This window comes from Hyperolius riggenbachi, chromosome 2, assembly GCF_040937935.1.
Source record: "Hyperolius riggenbachi isolate aHypRig1 chromosome 2, aHypRig1.pri, whole genome shotgun sequence".
Taxonomy (NCBI): Eukaryota; Metazoa; Chordata; class Amphibia; order Anura; family Hyperoliidae; genus Hyperolius; species Hyperolius riggenbachi.
This window is the reverse complement of record NC_090647.1, coordinates 481,433,392-481,455,931: the sequence shown is the minus strand read 5'-3', so window position 1 is coordinate 481,455,931 and position 22,540 is coordinate 481,433,392. Positions and strand designations below refer to the sequence as shown.

At 44.3% G+C, this 22,540-nt stretch overlaps 1 protein-coding gene across 2 annotated transcripts in view; it reads right to left on the bottom strand.

Annotated features, from left to right (window-relative positions):
- Window positions 1-21,163, bottom strand: part of ZSWIM7 (zinc finger SWIM-type containing 7) — a 155,531-nt gene extending 134,368 nt beyond the window's left edge. For both annotated transcript variants that reach the window (XR_011025938.1, XM_068266009.1), the window contains exons 1-2: window positions 21,072-21,163; window positions 11,469-11,603 (exon numbers count right to left, since the gene is read on the bottom strand). Coding sequence is in view for 1 of the 2 variants with exons in the window: in XM_068266009.1 (XP_068122110.1) it covers window positions 11,469-11,544 (76 nt within the window). In the remaining variant the exon portion in view is untranslated. The remainder of the gene's footprint in view (window positions 1-11,468; window positions 11,604-21,071) is intronic.
- Window positions 21,164-22,540: the final 1,377 nt, after the last annotated feature.

The window sequence follows — 22,540 nt, the reverse complement described above, 5'->3', positions numbered from 1 at the left end:
ATGCTTTTTTTCAGCCGTCATAAGATCGGAGTTCTGTGGGAAGCGTTTGAGTGCACGGGGTTGGGTGCATGTTTTTTTTTTTTTCCTCCATCTACATGTCCAAGATGATTTGCGTTTTTTTCAGAGTGGGAGACAGGAATACACAGCCATGCCTCTGGGTCGCTGTAAAAGTAAGTTATAGCTACAGCTGAGATAATGGGTGAAGTGCGACTGTACTCTGGCGCGTTCTTTCTGTTTGTGAGATGTTCTGCAAGTTTCTCGCATTTCCAGTCAGTGCTGCTAAAAGGTTGCTAAATGTCGGCATCTGTTTCATGTTGTGGAGCCAGTTCGTCTGTTGTTCGTCTCAGAAGTACTAGCTGTTAATGTGGTTTGGAGTTATGCTGCGCGCTTTCGTAGTTCTGAGTTATGGCTGAGATAAGCTGCAGATGATTAGTGTAGAGAGGGAGTTTTCCATGTCCCGGGGTGATAGCTGGGAAGAAGGATTTCTCCTCAGGTTTTTACGGACATCCAGGAATGTATGTGGCGAAATGCTGTTTTTTTTGTTTTTCTCTGCACTATGTATCGATGCTGTGTAATTGTGCATTAAATGTATGTTGTGTGAGTTTGTTTTCTCTCCTAAGGTTTATAGGATCGAGAGGCTGCTATGGGAGCAGCCATCTTAGCTGGCAGTCCAGGACTCAAAATGGCGGCAGTGGAGAGGGCCCGCCCCCAAGAGTCATGGCCCCCACACGTCATGGCAGGGGGGAGGAGGGGCTGGGGGATCCACGTCACGTCAGGCTGTGCTCGCGGCTCCGGGCAGAGCAGCTGAAAGGGAGGGGGGTAGAAATACAGAGACATTCTACTGTGTGTCTCGGTTCTCAAAGTATTTCCCCAGAGCTTTTCCCTGGGTCCATGGAAAGGAATGCCAGGATACGTGCACCATGCTATTACTGTAAGATTAGCAGGAGCACGGATAGGAACTGTGTCCCAGCTAGGTGCAGGGACACACGTAGCAGTGCAGGTCAGAAAAGTGTCTGTACTGAGTTGCTTACGGGATTATTCCTGTAAGTGGGGCACCTTAATGGGTGGTGCAGCATGAGTTCCCAATAGAGTACAGGGGGGGACAGTGCATCAGGGGGGTGCCGGAGATGGAAAAAAGGGAGTTGACGTTTTTTTCCGGTTTTCGTGGTGGACAGGGCCAGAGCTTGACTAAGAGGTCTATGCTGGGCTGGGGCTGTTTTTTGTGCGTTCTTTTCGTCCACTGATTGGTCAAATATGTTTTTTCCAGCTCCTATCAATTGTAGCACAAAGAACAAGAACTGACAGCAGTTCATGGGGTAATTATACAAATGAAAGAATTGCCATGTACAGAGTGACAGTGTATCAGTACGGTGTTTGCCAGGTGACTACCTACCAAGTGGGCAGTCAGGGATCTGCATACAGGTATGTGACGCAGGTATGCTTAGCTCTGCACCCTGTGTAGTTTAAGAGTAAAGTGCTCCTTCCTACAGGGAGGCAGCCATTTTTTTTTTTTTTTTTTTTTTTTTTTGTAGTTTAGGTAGTGGCACGGCAAACATTGGTCAGAGGGTACAACACACAGAACTTCTAGCAGAGCTGGTATCGCGATGAAGTTCTAGATAAGTTAATGCGAAAATGAGTAAGTGCATTGCAGGCTCACCTGCAAAGCAGCAACAGGTGTGGCATCCGTAATCTGTGCATGCGACGGCCGCGCATGGACAGATAGGGGGGGATGTGGAGTAAGCTGCAATGAGGTGAGAGCTTCCAGAGGTGAAGTCCGCGGAAGCAGATTTTAAACAGGTAAGTACTGAGGATAGTACTGAGGTAGGGGGGTGAAGTTTAACTTCAATCTACCAATAAGAGTAAACAGAGTTCATGAGAACCATAAAGCAACGAGATCAATTACGATATATATTGATCAATTTAAAGTGTACAGAGTACAAGCCGCAGGGCGAATCCCAAATCATTAATAAGAATTGATTTGTTTGTATTGTGATTTCAGGAGTTGGGCAATATGGAATCGAGACAGCTGCAGTGCTGGCAGCAAAGATGGAGATGTCAGTCGGATAAGCGAAAGGTTCCAGATGCCAATCTAAGTTTGGAGAAACACGAGATTCCTGAAATTAGAAAGAGACTAAAACACGAGATTCCTGAAATTGGAAAGAGACTAAAAACCGAGGTTCCTGAGATCGGAAAACGTCTAAAAAAACTGACTGAGCAAAGCATAGTGCAAATTGCTAATGTTTTTCTTTCCCAAGGTGGTGCTTTTATAATGAAGAGTACCGTGCTGATGGTGATCCTAGGTTGCCATTTCGTCCTAGGAGAGCGAAGAGAGGACATTCTCATGAATAATAAAGGGTTAATGAGAATACAAGGCCCAAGCATGTTAATGTTGGGTGACAAAGGTACTGATCCTTTCACACCTCCCTCCGCTTGGCACAGATGGACCAAGCAGGGATGGAGGAAAAGAGCACTTGTGCCAGGAGAAAACAAATTTCATGGCACAATGTGGGTGAAAGGTCTGAAAGGTCAGGTGTGCTGGCAGGGTGACTGGAAAGGCAGTGTAAATCTGCTATTGAAGGTCACACTCCCAGACTCGATACACCGATCCAAAAGGTTTGTTAAAAGGTACATTGCAGTACAATGGGTACATGCAAAAGGTGGAGTGTGTGATTCAGGGGTACCTTGTCTTGGTTATGCAGAGTGAGATGGTTCCAGATTGGAGAGGAACGAGCAGGAGGCGTCAATTCTCATACCAGAGAGACGCAGGGGACAACATCACACTCTGGAGCTACCAACAGAGAGTGCCTCTGAAACAACTATACACACGTAAAGGCTGGAAAGCCGAGGGTTGGTGGTTCTCGAAACACGAAGTAAAAATCGAGATCAAGCCACATTTCCAGGTGACAAAGAGGGTGGGGAGAGCGGTCCCGGGGGAGGGAAAGCCAACACAGGGAACCCCATTCACACCACACGGGTCACCACAGGGGACGATATTACACAGTCCATATGCAGCCACTTATCCTCATGCTAGTTGGGTAAGTGAAGAGGTACTCTTAATTGAAAGATTGCAGAGAGTACAGTCTTCCCGACCTCAGGTACATATTGTGCCTCAGGACATAAGGGGGGAAGAGGTCCAATCAGGACAGTTGGGGGCATATTTTGTCAGGGAGATGCTTAAAGATCCTGTGCAACTGAGATTGGACAAGGGGAGGTATATCGATTTTTTTGGAGAAGAATCTTTTGCATGGCAGCTTCGAGATGTTTGGGTGAACAAATGGAAACGGTGCAACATTTCTTTAGGCACCGCCACTTCCTTAGTTCCCACCTCAACCCGTGTCTTACACCAGGACCTGAGAGGTCAACCTTTTTTGGTGCTAGACGGGGAGGTGAAACAAGTAGAGTTGTCCTCATGCGGGCAATTCTTGCAGAAGTACCTGCGTTGGCCGGGGCAAGTCAAATTTAGTGAAGAAGCCTGCGGGCTCAATAACGCAGAATGCGAGGCTACCATTCAAAAGATCCACCCTGAAGCCCAACCGATAGTTCCGGTGGCTGAAGGAAAGGTTTGGTTTTTTAACATAAGGTCTAATGATACATTCAAGGTATATTCTCATAATTGTTCCGATAAGGGGGATTTTCCAAGGGGAACATATTGGGGGAGCGGAGATCCCATATGGATCCAGTCATCCAGGTTGGATGACGTTATTTCTCAAATTGTTAAGAGAACTCTAAAGTGCAAAGTTTCACGGGTAGTTCCCGTCCTGAAAGAGAACACGACATGGGACAAAGGGGAACAGGGTTTGATCCAAGACGACCACATTTTGTTACAAAGGTTGAACAGACAGTACACTAAGTTAGAGGTAAGATTTCACCATGATACAGGTGATCTTAACGAGGTAGAACACAAAAATGAGCAGGTGAGTGCCAGTCTGACCTGGTGAACAAAGGTTCCGGTGATGTTCCAGGGACACTCGGACTGGGCCTCTGCAGTTCCAAAGTTCTTTCTACACCCACTGGTCGTCTGGATGGGGATGACAACGTTAGGCATCATTATCCAGGTGAGGTTGCGTGTTAAAATTACGTAAAACAAATTAACCTGGTCCAGAGATTGGTGCCTCATAAATAATCTCATGAACCGATATTTTCAACTTAAGGGATATACAGGGTTACGGGTATAGGTTTAGTAGTACCTGTGATGGAGCTGATTGTATAAAGGCGCTTTTTTAGAAGGCACCTGGCACTGCTCCATTGAGTAACAAACAAACGAGTTTCACTTTTCTGTGGTCATGCAAGTTTGTGAGTGATACGTAAGTGACACAAATGCTGAGCATGTGGTATAGAGGGACTTAGAAGTAGGGCCTCCCCAGAGAGCCTGGTTACAGGAAGACCAAGAGGTCTTGCTCTCTCTCTTCCAGGGGTAACCGCCTAGAGCAGAGAAGTTGTGTGAGCACGAACATCGAAAAGTGAAACATAAAGGAAAGAATCCAGGTACGGTTAGGTTCAGAAGTGGGGATCTGCGGATCAAGCCTTTTTAGGGGGGATTGTTATAATTTAAGTAGGCCTCAGTTATTTGGACTGAGTTAGTCAAAAAGGCTTGGAGTGCAGATCGGCCCTTTAGGGGGATTTTCTCTGAGAGAGAGAAAATCTGCAGTTCTGTCAGCAGAACTAGAACATACCAAGAAGCTGTTCTAGTACAAGGCCGCAGGTCTCCCTGACCTGGGCATGTACCATCACTAGAACAATAAACATCAGCCATGTTTTGGTAAACATCCACATTCCTGCATGTAGGTCAAATGCCTCATTGATTATTAATCGAGTAGGTGTGTATGGTGACACCACAAGTGGGTCCACCAATAGACTGATATAGGGGATGGCGAAGATGATGTCATATTTAACTCTTTCCTAGTCGGTATTAAACCCGGAGTGAGCGATGGGGAGCTCATTCTGCTCTTTACTTTCGCAATAGCTCGCAAGTCTGACTGGGACTTCTAAGTATGTTCTTCCTTTCTGTAATCTGATATAATGTATGCTGTACATAGGTAGTCTAGATGTAACATAGAGTAGATACAAGAAGACCTGGGTACTTTCAGCAGGAAGGTACTCACGCAGCTGTAACGCAACATGGAAGTCTGCTTTGCCAGGAGATGATAAACTGTATCTATCTGTATTTCTGTTACTTGAATAAATAACGTAAACATTGAAGAAGCCTGAGAAAGTCTATCTCCTGCTTGCTGTGTGATTGTGTTTGCAAACTCTTAAAGTGGTCTAACACCCAGCATTTCAACTTTGCTTTAAAAGATTGCTTACAGCTTATAAACTATTATGCCAGATTTTTTTTTTAGCAGAAATTCACTGAATGATTTAAACATGACATTTTAGTGCTGCATTTAGCTAGAAATGCTCCTCGTGCTTGCTTGTTTAGTTACAAATGTATCTATCTACAATGTAACAAACAAACACTGCTCTGAGAGAACAAAGAGGGCTTCCCCAGCAGGCTTTTCAAAGGTCTATTTGTATTCCAAATAAAGATACATTTGTAACTACAGATAAGAACGGATGCGATTCCTAGTTAAATCCAACACTTAAGGGCCTGTACACACTGCTGCGCTTGCGTTGCGTTTTTAAAAACGCATGCGTTTTTAAAAACGCAAGGTCTTTTGAAAAATAATGAAAATCGTGATGACTTGTACACACTGGTGCGATGCGTTTTTAGAAAAACGCAGTCGCAGTGCCTGCTGCGCTTTTTTAAGCGCAGCGCATAAAAAACGCATTAAAAACGCATGCGCTTGCGTTTTTGCCTGCGTTTTTCAGAAGTCAGTATCCCAGAAGACTCTGCAATCTCCTGATTCCTGTTGAAATGTAAACTAGAAAAAAAACAAAGGATTCTTTAGCCAATCAGCAATTACAAGAAAAACGCAAAAGCACAAAAAACGCAGGCAAAAGCGCATGCGTTTTTAAAACTACATGCACTTTAAAAACGCATGCGCTTGCGATTTTGCTTGCGTTTTTCAGTGTGTACAGGCCCTTAAATGTCATGTTTAACCCATTCAGTGAATTTCTGCTTAAAAAAAAATCTGGCATAATAGTTTGTAAGCTGTAAGCAATCTTTTAAAGCAAAGTTGTAATGCTGGGTGTTAAACCGCTTTAAGGAGGAGTTTGCTGGTGCCGGAAAAAAGGTGAATTAGAACAGTTTATAACAGCCCTCTTTCAGCACTTAAAGTTAGAAGGAATCCGATGCTGTGGCACTGCGCGGCCTAGTCGCCAGGGCTTCCCCCAACGGCTCGTTACCACCAGACTTGAACGGGGGCAGAGGGCCGCCTTGCATACTGAAGACCTGCTCGCGGTGAAATGGAGGGACAAAAGGGACGTTTACTTTCTGTCCACCATTCACACAGACACGAGTCCAAATTCAACGGGCAACTGCGGTCATTGAAAAGCCCCTTGTCGTCCACGAATATAATGTCAACATGGGAGGGGTGGACTTCAATGACCAGAGGTTAGCGCCCTATTTAGTTACCTGGAAAACAAGACGCTGGTATAAGAAAGTTTCTTTTTATCTGATTCAATTGGCAGTTTACAACAGCTTTGTTCTCTACAGTAAGGCTGGGAGAACTGGATCTTTCCTTCAATTTCAGGAACAGATCGTTCTGGACATCCTGTATCCAGGAGGTGCCAGGCCCCCCCGCCCCCCCCCCAGATGCAACTACCCTACTGCAAGGAAGGCATTACGCCTATCAGCTTCCGTGTGCCCCAGGTCAACGCATCCGAAGAAAACGTTGTCGTGTCTGTAGCAGGGCTGGAAGAAGGACTGACACCGTTTATTTTTGTCCCAAATGTCCTGACCAGCCTGGCCTATGCATAGGGGAGTGTTTTGAGAGGTACCACGAGCAGGTACACTATTAGAACCTAGGGAACTCCAGACACAGGAGTAGGCACACACTCAGTGGTCTTTCGCACATTGTCGCAGGGAGAGGAGAGGTAAGCTTGAAAACCAAACGGGTAAGCATAAAAGTCGGAAGAAGGATCGGTTTCCATGCTTGATATTGCTGATCCGTCCTTGGTTGGCGATATAAGACGGCATGTTTGAATTTCCCTTGAGTGTGGACACCCCCGGTTTATATGTGATTTACTTTGGGCCAATGATGATGCTTTAATGCCACACAGAGTCATCTCTATTGGCAGGCATATTGCTGTATCCTACAGGCATAATGCTGTATACTAAAGTTCTGAGGCCCAGTCACATAAGTTGGTGGCTCACCCTGAGTGCAGGGTGGCACGGGGTGTCTCTCTCCTGAGGTTATCACTGCCATTAATGTGGAGGAAGATCTGCCATTGATGTGGAGCAAGGTATGTTTGCTGTTCATTTTTCCTTTCAGCCCAGAGTGCATCACCCGTATACCCAATATAAGGAGTATAGCAGAAACTCCTAATACTGGCCATACATGTAATGATTGCAGAGACCCTAAAATGCCAGGACAGACTCCACAAATGACCCCATTTTGGAAAGAGGACACCCTAAAGTATTATGTGAGGTGCACGGTGAGTTCATAGAAGATTTTATTTTTTGTCACAAGTTAGCGGAAATTGTTTTTTATAGGTTTTTTTTACAAAGTGTCATTTTCCGCTAACTTGTGACAAAAAATAAAATCTTCTATGAACACACCGTACTCCTAACGGAATACCTTGGGGTGTCTTCTTTCTAAAATGGGGTCATTTGTGGGGTTCCTATACTGCCCTGGCATTTTAGGGGCCCTAAACCGTGAGGAGTAGTCTTGAAACCAAATGTCGCAAAATGACCTGTGAAATCCTAAAGGTACTCATTGGACTTTGGGCCCCTTAGCGCAGTTAGGGTGCAAAAAAGTGCCACACATGTGCTATTGCCGTACTCGGGAGAAGTAGTATAATGTGTTTTGGGGTGTATTTTTACACATACCCATGCTGAGTGGGAGAAAGATCTCTGTAAATGGACAATTGTGTGTAAAAAAAATTAAAAAATTGTCACTTACAGAGATATTTCTCCCACCCAGCATGGGTATGTGTAAAAATACACCCCAAAACACATTATACTACTTCTACCGAGTACGGCAATACCACATGTGTGGCACTTTTTTGCAGCCTAACTGCGCTAAGGGGCCCAAAGTCTAATGAGCACCTTTAGGCTTTACAGGGGTGCTTACAAATTAGCACCCCCCAAAATGCGAGGACAGTAAACACACCCCACAAATGACCCCATTTTGGAAAGTAGACACTTCAAGGTATTCAGAGAGGGGCATGATGAGTCCGTGGCAGATTTCATTTTATTTTGTCGCAAGTTAGAAGAAATGGAAACTTTTTTTTTTTTTTTGTCACAAAGTGTCATTTTCCGATTACTTGTGACAAAAAAATAATATCTTCTATGAACTCACTATGCCTCTTAGTGAATACTTTGGGATGTCTTCTTTTCAAAATGGGGTCATTTGGGGGGTATTTATACTATCCTGGAATTCTAGCCCCTCATGAAACATGACAGGTGGTCAGAAAAGTCATAGATGCTTGAAAATGGGAAAATTCACTTTTTGCACCATAGTTTGTAAACGCTATAACTTTTACCCAAACCAATAAATATACACTGAATGGGTTTTTTTTTTATCAAAAACATGTTTGTCCACATTTTTCGCGCTGCATGTATACAGAAATTTTACTTTATTTGAAAAATGTCAGCACAGGAAGTTAAAAAAAATCATTTTTTTGCCAAAATTCATGTCTTTTTTGATGAATATAATAAAAAGTAAAAATCGCAGGAGCAATCAAATAGCACCAAAAGAAAGCTTTATTAGTGAGAAGAAAAGGAGCCAAAATTCATTTAGGTGGTAGGTTGTATGAGCGAGCAATAAACCGTGAAAGCTGCAGTGGTCTGAATGGAAAAAAAGTGGCCGGTCCTTAAAGTGAAGGTCCAGGGAAACCTTGAAAAAAATAAAAATCCCTATCCACTTACCTGGGGCTTCCTCCAGCCCGTGGCAGGCAGGAGGTGCCCTTGCCGCCGCTCCAGAGGCTTCCGGTCGTCTTCGGTGGCCGACCCGACCTGGCCAGGCCGGCTGCCAGGTCGGGCTCTTCTGCGCTCCATGGCCGGGCTCTTCTGCGTCCCACGCGGGCGCGCTGACGTCATCGGACGTCCTCCGGGCTGTACTGCGCAGGCGCAGTAGTTCTGCGCCTGCGCAGTACAGCCCGGAGGACGTCCGATGACGTCAGCGCGCCGGCGTGGGACGCAGAAGAGCCCGGCCATGGAGCGCAGAAGAGCCCAATCTGGCAGCCGGCCTGGCCAGGTCGAGTCGGCCACCGAAGACGACCGGAAGCCTCTGGAGCGGCGGCGAGGGCACCTCCTGCCTGCCACGGGCTGGAGGAAGCCCCAGGTAAGTGGATAGGGATTTTTTATTTTTTTCAAGAGTTCCCTGAACCTTCCCTTTAAGGGGGGTAAAGCCCTAGGTCCTCAAGTGGTTAACAGTTTCACAGCATCACAAACAGTTGCCTGTTCTTTAAAGACAGGGTGGATGAGACATTATATTACCTATTTTAATTTACATAGTTAATGTCACTTAATGACAGTATGTTCGTTTATGCTGAAGTTCCCCTTTAAGTGCCCCAGGCCAAGTTTCTTGCTGCTTCCCCTCCATGTGCAGCACGGCTCCCCTCTTCCAAGTTATCCATACACAGCAGCCTCTCTCCTTCATGCAGGGCTCTCTTGGGCAGCAGCACCCCTCTTCTATGTATATTTCTCCCCATTTGCAGCCTTTCTTTTCAATTTACAGCTTACTCCTCCATATGCAGCTACCCTTCTTCCATGTCCAGCCACCCGCTTAGGATGCAGATACCCAAGGCCCTGGGTCTTTAAAAGGACTTACGAGGCCAGCACGGTAAAAAAAAAAAAAAAAAAAAAAAATGAATAACTATTTTGTTTTATGATCCTTAGGGGACGCCATCTGCATCCCTCCTTTCATTCCGCCGTGTTTGTATAGCAATTGCCAGGCTCATGGAGGGGTCCCGACCCGATCCCTCGGGTCGTCCTCAGCTTCCCCACTGAAGATGGCCGCCAGGTCCGGCCGTGGCTGCGCAGTTCTAACAGCTGCAAGTGCGGCTGCGCAGCTCTAAGTCCTCCTCCAGTTCCGACCTCATTCCCGGCAGTCTCGTGTGCTTTATGTACTCGAGACTGCCATGAATGAGGTCGGAGCTGGAGGAGGACTTAGAGCTGCGCCGCCGCACTTGCGGTTGTGAGAACTGCGCAGCCACGCCCGGACCTGGCGGCCATCTCCAGTGGGGAAGCTGAGGACGACTCGAGGGATCGGGTCGGGACCCCTCCACGAGCCTGGCAATTGCTATACAAATGCGGTGGAATGAAAAGGGGGATGCAGATGGCGTCCCCTAAGGATCATAAAACGAAATAGGTATTTCACTTTTTTTACCGTCCTGGTCTCGTAAGTCCTTTAAGGCCTTTCCAGAAATCCGGCATCAACTCAAATGCCTGAACCACATGACAATGGTGTATGTAATGATGCTGCTTCATGTCCAAGTGCCACGTGGTACAGGCACCCCGTGACACTGGACACCAGAGAAGGTCAGGAGTGGTGCTGGTGCGACAAGTGAGAGTCTTCTACACTGAAAATGGGCAGGGGTCACACACATATACACTCAGGGCCAGGGGTCCATCGGTCGTCACGATATTGAATACCTTAACCAATGCCACTCCCGATTGAGCCCTGGGATCGAGATTTTCTATCATTCCCCATGGATCCTTTTGACCAATTTCGGGCAGATCAAATCGGATCGCTATGTTGCGGTACTAGTTCTCCTTCATTCTGATAAAATTATCAGATCAGGTGGTTGATCGACTCACAAAATCAAATAATGTATGAGCACCCTAAGCAACAAGACTTAAGCCGCATCTACACGCGTAGATGCGGCCGCGATGTTCCTTATCAATCGAGCCGCTGATGCGGCTCGATTGATAAGATCCGACAGGACGGATCTGGCTTCCGGCGATTCCCTGCTCGCTCCCCGCGAGGGGACAATGGCAGGGAATTGAGCGGAAGATAAGCAGCGCCGGCGGGGACAAGCGGGGAATCGAATGCGGCGCACGCGCGGGACTCAGAAGAGGCGATCCGGCGGCTAACCGAGCCGCCGGATCGCCACAACATCTCCCCGTGTAGATGGGGCTTAAGAGGGTAGAGTTCCTCTTTATCCACTCTTTGCTTCAAGCCTCCTTTAGTAATTAAATTGCCCACACAGAATCATACAGGTACAACTTCAGATTGACCTAATTAACACACTTGTATACAAGCCAGTAACCACTTTTTTTCACACCTCATTAACTGTTGTTTTCCCCAGTGAGAAAGTTAAAAAAAATATTTCTCATTTCATCAGTTGAGTGAAGAGAAAGTGTGAAACCAGCATGACAGCCACACCCCGCATTGCACACACGGAAACTCAATGTCACTTACTTTGTGAGGTCTCCTGGTAAGAACGCTTTATCTCACGCAGAAGTTCCTCTGCGACTGATGGTAGAAAAACCTCCATCGTGTGTAAACTGCCCCCTCTTCATCAAAGTGTAAGCAAAGTGCCATCACTCAACATTCCTAGAACAGAAGACATTTGTCTATATAAAAACCAAATGAAACATGGAAGTGCAAATTCTATTTTTCAGTTTACTGTATATAAAAGCTAAAAATATTAATTTCATTTAAAAACTCTTCTTTGCTTTCATCTCTGTCCAAGTAGGTGAGAATTTCTCTCTCGCCCTGTCTCAGGCGATGAACGCCCTCCGCCCAGGTAAGAAGGAGGGTAACATTTTACAAATATATTGTAGTCTTGGTGGGGGCAGAATTTAAATCCCCCCCCCCCTACAGCCCTACACAGTGGCCTCAATAAATTGGCCACACACTATGTGATGAACACCCAATGCCGTAAAGGAGTTAACAACTCAAATATAGATTAGAAATACCGCAATGATGATTTTACTTTTTTGCAGAACTGGATTCTGATCGGATTTAAGAAAAAAAAAAAATTATCAAAACTGATTAAATTACAAACCCCGCTAGTTTTTTTCCTAATGCTGTTGTATAAGCTATATGAGTGGTAATCGCCCTTGCAACTGGTTAAAAAAAAAAAAAATTTTTTTTTTAACATCAGTTATTTGATAAAACTACTGAAATTAGGCAATCAAAATCCTAATTTTTAATTGAGGTTTATTCTGTATAAGTCAAGCATCTAGCCACGTAGCAGGGCAGTACTCTCCAACTTTGTGGACATGGAGGACAACGCTCCCGGGAGTCTTGGCCTAGAGGGGGTGGGGCAGGAACGTCCTGGCTTCCGGAGCACAGAGAAAGAGGTGGGCCTAGCAGAAGTAGTAAGAGGAGGGGGTTTGTCACAGCAAACAGATGGGTCGCCTAGACACCACTGGTGTAGGGTATGGCCAGCATTATGCCCGGTGGCAGATCTTGTATGAAGCAGCCTCAATCACATAATTTAGGTCAACACACGGTGGAGAGGCGCCCTAGAGTATAAAAAAAGCTGAATATAAAAACAACTTGAAGTGGCTTACCTCAGACAAGAAATCACTGTGCTTGGTGAAGATACATATCTAGCAGAAAGGCGTCTCTCTACTAGATGTGTATCTTCCCCGGTACAGTGATTGACCTGATGAAGTTAGTTGGGTCTCACGACTTGCCTTGTGCTCAATAAATTATTTTTTCTTACCGTACCATAAGTGAATTCTTGTCTGAGGTAAGCCACCTCAAGTTGTTTTAATATTCAGCTTTTTTTTACTCTCAACCGTGTGTTATCACGCCCCTTCCAGAGGGGTCCTTCCCGGGCCCCAAGTTTCTTTTGCAGAGTGAGACCTGTACCCGTTTGTAGGCGGTATCCTTCTCAGGCACAATTGATGGTTGCTGTTCTTGCAACCCACATTTGTGAGTACTGGTCCTGGTTGTTTTTTTCCTAGGATTTTCCTGCCCACCACTGTACATGATTTAGGTGGCTTCTTCCTACGGGGGTGCCAGGCTAAAACTGGAAGTGCTGTGAGTGAGGAGACGCGCTTCTGCCTCTCCTGTCGCCCGCTCTATGTTTACGGAGGGAGAAAGAGAAGGACTGTGCCCAATTGTGGCACACAGACAGTCAGCACAGCAGCTGGCCCGGGAGCAATGGGGAGGAGCTGCCACCTCGAATGTTTGGGGGGGGGGGGGGGGGAGGGTTCTGGGACCTCTTACTTATGTATCACTGACCAATTAGAGAACATGAGGATATCTTTCTCTCTCATTCTATTAAGAAATAGTAGCAATTAGCACTGGGTGAGTGCATAGAGATTGCTCACACTGCCAACTGCAAGCTTTTCAGAGGTCCCATACGCTTGACTAGTGTTTACCAGTTAATCGTGAAACAACCAAAATGATATATTTATTGTCAATAAATAAGCCCTATGTAGCAAGCTCAAAGTATTGGCATCTAACTGACGGATTTGTCCAAAGATGCAACGGCCTGTTTCCACTACTGCAGAATACACTGTATTTCTCCGATCCCCACATCCAAGTTGCACATGGAAAAGCTGCCTATTCCGTCAATAGCATGCCAGACCCCCAACCCCCTCCCCCCCCCCGAAACGCATGCTGCTGTGATTCTATACAGCATGCTGCAGTTTTCCTTCATAGCACGCATCCAACCTTTATAGTTGGGCATGGCTTTAGCAATTCGACTGCAGCTTTGCAGCAGCACTGGTGCCACATCCGATTCAGACACAGTGGAAATAGGTAGAAATAGGCCCTAAGAAGTGGGTGTTGAAACTTGCCATAATTTAGCAAACCTGAAGTAAAAACAAACTTATTAGATAATGAATTGTATGTGCAGTACAGCTAAGAAATAGAACATTAGTAGCAAAGAAAAAAGTCTCATGTTTTCCAGTACAATAATAGTTAAAAAAAAACCTTCAGTAATCATGCAAAAGAGCCTCTCTGAGCTCTTCAACCCGCTGGGTAGAATACAGTTTGTATTACAATATTTTACTGTAGGAAAGTTCAAAGGGTCATTATTTCTACCTTTATATAAAAGGAGTGTGGTTTTAAAACTACAAATATGACAGAATGATGCAAGGTTAAAAACTGAAAATAAAAATATGAGACTTCTCTTTTCTACTAATGTTCTATTTGTTATCAGTACTACACATACCATCCATGATATAAGTTTTGGGTTTTTTGTTTGCGCTTCATATTTGCTTTCAAAGAACCTTTTTATGTTGATGTACAAAAATGATATATTTATCCTCAACTTCTAGCTCAGCTACAAATGGGCACTATAGTATAACTCTGTAGTAATGTACAGGTCTGATGTGTGGATCCTCACACTAGGCCTATGCATACCGGTACAAGCCTTCATGTCTTATGTAATGACCAGACTGCCTTCGTACTACAGGGCCTGGTTGTTCAGAACATGAAGAAAATACTTTTCTTGTTCCCATGACAATCAGTTTCTGCATTGTACTTTACTATAGCCATGAAGGAACAATCACTTTCTTATAACAACAATAGCCCATCTTTCACATACACTGATACATAAGATCCAATGTCTGGACCTACTACATACAGATTACATTTCCACTTCATATTAGTTACCACCATAAACAAAAGCTTGTAGAACTCAAGCCTTTATCCACGCTCTTAGTGATTTCCATGCATCTGAGAATTCTAATAACAGCATTCTGTTGCATTAGTGTAAACAATCAATGTATAGGTTGACAATGAAGCACTCAAACGCACTCAGCATTTCTTCCACTCTTTGATGTTTCTATAGCTAAAACAATATGTTTTCTCCAAACATCGGCCTTTTGCTTTCATCTTTTATTGCTTTATGACGACCAGAAGAGAACTAGTGCTTCCTATGATGTGCGATTCACTGGACACGTCAATAGACTTCGCATACATTGCTAATAATGTAACAAGGAAACAAGGAGAACAGGTAGAGCTCTCCTCCCCACTGATTTGTCATACTAGACAGGACTAAGGTCTTGAAAAATTATTTAAAAATAATAATAAATAAAATTATATATATATATATATATATATATATATATATATATATATATATATATATATATATATATATATATATATATATATATATATATATATATATATATATATATACATACACACACACACACACACACACACACACACACACACACACATACATACATACATACATATACACAGTGGAGGGAATAATTATTTGACCCCTCACTGATTTTGTAAGTTTGTCCAATGACAAAGAAATGAAAAGTCTCAGAACAGTATCATTTCAATGGTAGGTTTATTTTAACAGAGGCAGATAGCACATCAAAAGGAAAATCGAAAAAATAACCTTAAATAAAAGATAGCAACTGATTTGTATTTCATTGAGTGAAATAAGTTTTTGAACCCTCTAACAATAAAAGACTTAATACTTAGTGGAAAAATCCTTGTTTGCAAGCACAGAGGTCAAACGTTTCTTGTAATTGATGATCAAGTTTGCACACATTTTAAGAGGAATGTTGGTCCACTCCTCTTTGCAGATCATCTCTAAATCCCTAAGGTTTCGAGGCTGTCTCTGTGCAACTCTGAGCTTGAGCTCCCTCCATAGGTTTTCTATTGGATTAAGGTCCGGAGACTGACTAGGCCACTCCATGACCTTAATGTGCTTCTTCTTGAGCCACTCCTTTGTTGCCTTTGCTGTATGTTTTGGGTCATTGTCGTGCTGGAACACTCATCCACGACCCATTTTCAGTTTCCTGGCAGAGGGAAGGAGGTTGTCGTTCAGGATTTCACGATACATGGCTCCGTCCATTTTCCCGTTAATGCGATTAAGTTGTCCAGTGCCCTTAGCAGAAAAACACCCCCAAAGCAAAATGTTTCCACCCCCATGCTTGACGGTGGGGACGGTGTTTTGGGGGCCATAGGCAGCATTTTTCTTCCTCCAAACACAGCGAGTTGAGTTAATGCCAAAGAGCTCTATTTTGGTCTCATCAGACCACAGCACCTTCTCCCAGTCACTCACAGAATCATTCAGGTGTTCATTGGCAAACTTCAGACGGGCCTGCACATGTGCCTTCTTGAGCAGGGGGACCTTGCGAGCCCTGCAGGATTTTAATCCATTGCGGTGTAATGTGTTTCCAATGGTTTTCTTGGTGACTGTGGTCCCTGCTAATTTGAGGTCATTCACTAACTCCTCCCGTGTAGTTCTAGGATGCTTTTTCACCTTTCTCAGAACCATTGACATCCCACGAGGTGAGATCTTGCGTGGAGCCCCAGAGCGAGGTCAATTGATGGTCATTTTGTGCTCCTTCCATTTTCGAACAATCGCACCAACAGTTGTCACCTTCTCTCCCAGCTTCTTGCTAATGGTTTTGTAGCCCATTCCAGCCTTGTGCAGGTCTACAATTTTGTCTCTGACATCTTTGGACAGCTCTTTGGTCTTTCCCATGTTGGAGAGTTTGGAGTCTGCTTGATTGATTGATTCTGTGGACAGGTGTCTTTTATACAGGTGACTAGTTAAGACAGGTGTCCTTAATGAGGGTGACTAATTGAGTAGAAGTGTCTAACCACTCTGTGGGAGCCAGAACTCTTAATGGTTGGTAGGGGTTCAAAAACTTATTTCACTCAATGAAATGCAAATCAGTTGCTATCTTTTATTTAAGGTTATTTTTTCGATTTTCCTTTTGATGTGCTATCTGCCACTGTTAAACTAAACCTACCATTGAAATGATACTGTTCTGAGAGACTTTTCATTTCTTTGTCATTGGACAAACTTACAAAATCAGTGAGGGGTCAAATAATTATTTCCTCCACTGTATATATAACCACTTTTGGCTTAAAAAAAAAAAAAAAAAAAAAAAAGGGAACAAATGTCAACCTGTCAACCCTTCCATGTGTTTTTAATTTCCCATGTGAAAGCATCAGAATTGTGTTTATTCGCCAAGTACACAGAGGTGTACAAGAAATTCATTTTGGCACAGGCAGCTCAGAGATACACATACATAGGTACATAATGACATACACAGGTACATGAGAGTACACATATTGCTTGAAGAAAAAAACATGGTTACATGAAAGAACAGATATTGCACTACCAGCGCTTGCTATGTGGGGGGGTCACTTGTGTTGAGGGCCAGGACAGCTTGGTGGAAGAAAGGGTTCCTGTGCCTGGAGGTCCTACTGGCAATGTCCCTGAATCGGCGACCAGATAGTAGTAGTTTGAGGTAGCGGTTGCCAGGGTGGGAGGGGTCGTTAGCAATTTCTTACGGCCCTGGATCGCAGTCTGGAGGAGTAGATAAGTGTAACGATCGGTGTAACAGAGAGAGGATCTGATTACCGGTGATCTGCAGTATCACAGGGAATACAGATATATACCAGATTATAGGTGATCTGCAGTATCACCGATAATCAGATATATAAGCTAACCTCTGGACACCTGAGTATAGAAAGGGTGTTTGGTGCAAACAGTAAAATTCAGAGGAATAGGCCTCAGTGCAGTGAGGAGTACTGCACAATTCCTTCTGGACTCTCCCGGGAGGAGGAGTCAGGCTGAGAGAAGGAACGACAAAACGAGAGTGACACTCAAGTGGGAGTGCTACTACCAGGACTGGGAACCGCCTCTAACAGTAAGGTCGGTTCTCAAGGTCGGACAAGCCAGGTCGAAAACACACGGACAGATAAGGTACAGATTCAGAAGGCAGAGGCGGAGTCTAAAGTACAGGCAGGGTGCGACAACAGGGTATCAGAAATATCGAGGTACAGAATCAGGAGGCAGATGCAGGGTCTAAGGACGAGCCGGGGTTCGACAACAGAGTATCAGAATGGCAAGGTACAGAATCAGAGTTCAGAAGAGTAGTCAGGCAAGCAAAGGGTCATAACAGATAATCACAATCAAACTAGTACTTTAGACTATCAAATAGAATCTAGCTAAGTGTAGGATTACAGCTCCAGCTGGTCCAGGCACACTTTCGGATCTGACTCAGGTCTGAGTGCTACCACGTTGTGATCGCAACGCCAGACAACCAGCAACTGAACAGCCGGCAATATATATACACAGACACTCTCCAGCACCTCCCTGAGTGCTGGACCAATGAGAAGAAGCAGGGTTGTCAGCTGACCGACCAGGTCAGCTGACCTTTTTCTGGCTGCCATATAGGTTCTGCCTCTCCGCGCGCACGCGCGTCATTCTGAACCTGGAGGGACTATGAGTCCCAGTCAAGCCAGCACCGCTCTGCGGTGCAACCGCCGCATCAGACGCGGCGGTTTCCCCGCTCTCCGCCATGTCCTCCACGGAAGCAGCCGCCTCACGCTGAGCAGAGGCGGCTGTCTTTCCGTGTTTCCTCACAATAAGGTTGAGAGAAGGTAGAGAGGTTCTTTTGATCTTCTCTGCGGATTTGATGACCCTCTGTACCTTGTTCTTGTCACTACCTGACATGGCATGCAAAATCAAATCTTATGCAATTTGCATACAGTAAATGGGAAGGAGGAATTCGCTGTGTAATTTTAACATGCTCATAACATTTACACTGGGCACTGCACGGAGCAGTGCTTTTTAGCGCTGCTAGATTTGGGCGCAGCAGGCGCCTCCATAGACTACAATAGGAATAATTCCTATTGCAGCGCTCAGTGAGTAACGTCGGCTCCGTCAGAAGACGGAGCCGAGGTGGCTTAAAAAAACACAATAATTCTGCCTCCAGCAATCGCTGGAAGCCAAATTATTTAATTCCCCCACTATCCATGGCGGTCTGGAGGGGGAATAGTATTTAAAACGGCCGGGACTTGTGCAGCAGCAGGATCAGCCATATATCGCTGTATCCTGTGCCCAAGTCTATCGGCGCAGATTTCAAATGTACTCGCACTGCACACCAATGCAATTTTTGTGCAGCCCATAGACTTCCATTACAGTATGTGTAATTTCTACTACTTCTAAGGCTTCAACTCACAAAGCATTACCGCAAAAACTGCTGATTTTACGGAACATTTAGTGAAATGTGAATTCATAAAGGTTGTTACCGCATGGCAAGTTGAAATTACAGTGAGGTAAATTACTGACTTGTGCGGTAAATACCTCAACACTTATCAGTAAATGTCAATTCACAAAGATTAGAGCATGTGGTAAAGCCAAGTGAGATGTTTGGAATATATCTCCCTTTCTAATCTTTTGGAAACTATCAAACAACATACAATAGCACTGACAGACAGCAGAGAGCAGGAAGCAGAGAGCCAACAGGAAGATCTTCCCCTCCTGCTTCTCCCCCCATTTGATCCAATGCGCTGAGGATGGGACATGACAGTGGCAGAGCAGGAGACATTCAAAGAGGCTTTTCTGCTGCATAACTTTTGATGTACAGATCTTTATAGCGATACACAGAAGAGAGACCTCTAGTGACATGTAAGCACATAAAGTGATGCAGGAAGCCTTCCTCTACAGCTGTCATAGGACACAGGAACAGCTGATGCAGACCAGTCGGCACAGCTTGTTGCAGAGACCTACTACACTGGTGAGACTTCTACATACCAAACAGAGCTTGGTGAATCGAAGCAACATTTATCGTAAATTACTGAACTTCTACCACACCTGTGAAAATCTTTGTGAATTTGGGGGGGGGGGGGGGGGGGGGGGTTATAGTCTAAAATACCAAATGCAGTATTTTACCAACCTAATTTTTTTTTTAATCGAACAGCCCTTTGTAAATTGAAGCCTAGGTGTGCAAACTGCCTAAATAATTTTTGTGGGGCTCCTCAATGTGTATCAAAATCACAATTAAACTAGGTATACACGACAGGACATTCTGTATGCCCAAAGTTAGGCATTTCCCTGATGGAGACTCAATTGGAAAATGTTGATTATTTTAGCACCATGCACCTCTTGATATTGATCAGATTCAAAATCTGCCATGCAACCTCCCAGTAGTAATAATAGGCCACTGCAATGAAGCTGCAGTCAGCACCCAGAATAAAATGGACATCTGGCTACAAGGCCCAGTAGGACTTAATTAAGGAAACATAAACAATCTAGGAGAAATGGGGGGAGGTTGCATCAGTGGTTTGAGTGGAGCTGTGCCCATCTTAATGTAACGCGAGTTGGGGGGGGGGGGGGGGGAGGGAGGGTGAAAAAAAATAAAAAATAAATTATATATATATATATATATATATATATATATATATATATATATATATATATATATATATATATAGTTTTACTTTACATTTTCGTAATAACTGACACTTATGTGTGGTTAAACCATGTAATGATTTTACTTAGTTTTATGTATAATTTGCACACGCATGGTGTTAACAATTAAAAAAAAAAACTACTCACCTTCATCATCCTTATGCCACAGCATTCATGGAACTAAGCTGTACACACCTTAGATTTTCCTGTGCCAAAACATTGGTTCCTGGTCATCTCAGACAAAAATCTCAAGTGTATACAGGTGTCCATTGACATCATTGTCCTTTTTAGCAGTCTTTCTACCTCTATTTCTCAGAACAGAACATGCAGCTCAAGCAGAAGATACGCAGTACGTATACAGTATACAGTGCTTTTCACTAAAAGCAAGCAATATAGTAAACATTAACAATAGTGTTAGGCTAGGCAGGGGGATTAGAAGTCGGTTGTTTAGCGTTAGGCGTAGGTGATGGTGGTGGGGAGGGGGGCTAGTGTTAGGCTTAGGTAGCAGAAGGTTAGAGTTAGTAGTAGGTTCAGGTGAGGGACAGTGTGAGAGATAGGTTAGGCATAGAATACCAGTGAAATTACCAATTATCTGCAATATTATTGATATTCTACTGGCAGTTTCACCCAGTGGCCAAATAACCGAACGCCCTTTTTCAGTGTATGTATTTTTCTCATGAGAGTTCTAGCTGAAACTGAAACCCATGTGCCTAGGGCACATGCATGTAGCTTATTAAAAAATTCAGATTGGGAATCAGTGCTTAAACTCCTCACCTCACTAAGCTCACTGTATGCAGAATTCCTGCCAGCAAATAAAGTGTTAACAGCTCCACAACCTGACAGCAGGGAAATGCACTGATAAGATAACTCACCCCCGGTACTCAGAGAGCAGCACGTTCTTATACACTGCAGCAGCCTCTCATCTCAGCCCATGTGTATAAACCCCGCGCGCATCAACTTCCTGCCATGTGACCCCGACGCCTAAACAGTTGCTATGAAAACGAAAAGCTTCCTATTGAATAACAAACTTTATTAAAATGGCAAAATCTGAATAGGAGAGATTGAGAGAGCAGATGTACATGTTTGCACGCACAGAAAGCGCCGATTGCACAGAAGGACATGTTTATTCCTGTGTGTGCACGTTGCTATTTTTTATTCTATGCGCTTGCTAGTCATGAGACTGAAATGCAAATCACAATGATATGCAACTTTGTTGGGCAGCAATGAATATATGCCCTAAAACTCATAAAAACAGTTATGCTGGGAACACAATGCAATATGCCATCCGATCGACAAGTAATCTGATGGGAAGTTGTATAGTGTGTACAAGCCCAAACTGTTCCCGATTGATAAAGGGATCAATTTTCTGCTTATAACTTCGCAAAATCGATCCCTTTATCGATCAGACACAGGTCAGAAATAATTGTCCAATTCCAGTTGATCGGACTAAAAGTTACATTGTGTGTTCCCAGCATAAGTGGCCGTTTATAAAGACAGTGATCAGCTGTTTCCCAGACAGATAGCACCATTTATGCTGCAATTAAACAATGTTTTAGGTTTTAGGTGAATACTGTAAATGTGGCGATCCGTGGCAAAGATTGGCACTTTTCTAGAGAATAATCACTTAAGGTGCCCATACATCTAGCGATTTTGCAGTACGATCGACCATTCGATTCGATCATTTTATCGAATTGAGAAGGAATCCAGTGTGTTCCAGAATTCCCAATCGATGAAAAGTGGCTGATTTCATGTCGAATCGAACAGCTTAGTCGATCGTGCAGGATGCAAGATGTCGGTCAATCGCACAGGAATCGGCTACTGTTCACGTCATTCGATCGATTTTTGCATTCAGAGCATGGAGACACAACATCGGTCAAATCGAATGTGAAGGTGAATCGCATAGGATATCATTTGTAGTGTGTAGGTTACTAGTTGATTGACTTTCCATCAACCATACTAAAGTCGATTCCTTAATAAAGATCGCTTTGTCGATTGAATCAGAATCGCTAGATGTATCTCTACCTTTATTTGTGATTGCTGGTTTTCTGTTGATTACCAAACAATCAGGTTCCACTTACCCCCAGTGTACAATTTAGGCCAATCCCCCACCTCTGCCGAAGTTGGTTGTTACAGCGTTCAGCGTGAAGAGCCAAGACTAGGTGCCGCATAGTAGTAATGTAATACTGCATGGGGCACCTAAGGGTGATTCCCAAATAACATCTCCCTCCAAGTTGCACCGCTGCAGAGTTTTGAGGCAGCAACTGACCAGCGTTGTGTACATACTCATCTCTGCCCCCCTCAGGATGCGAGACTCCAACTTGAGGAGAAGAGGAATCTTGCG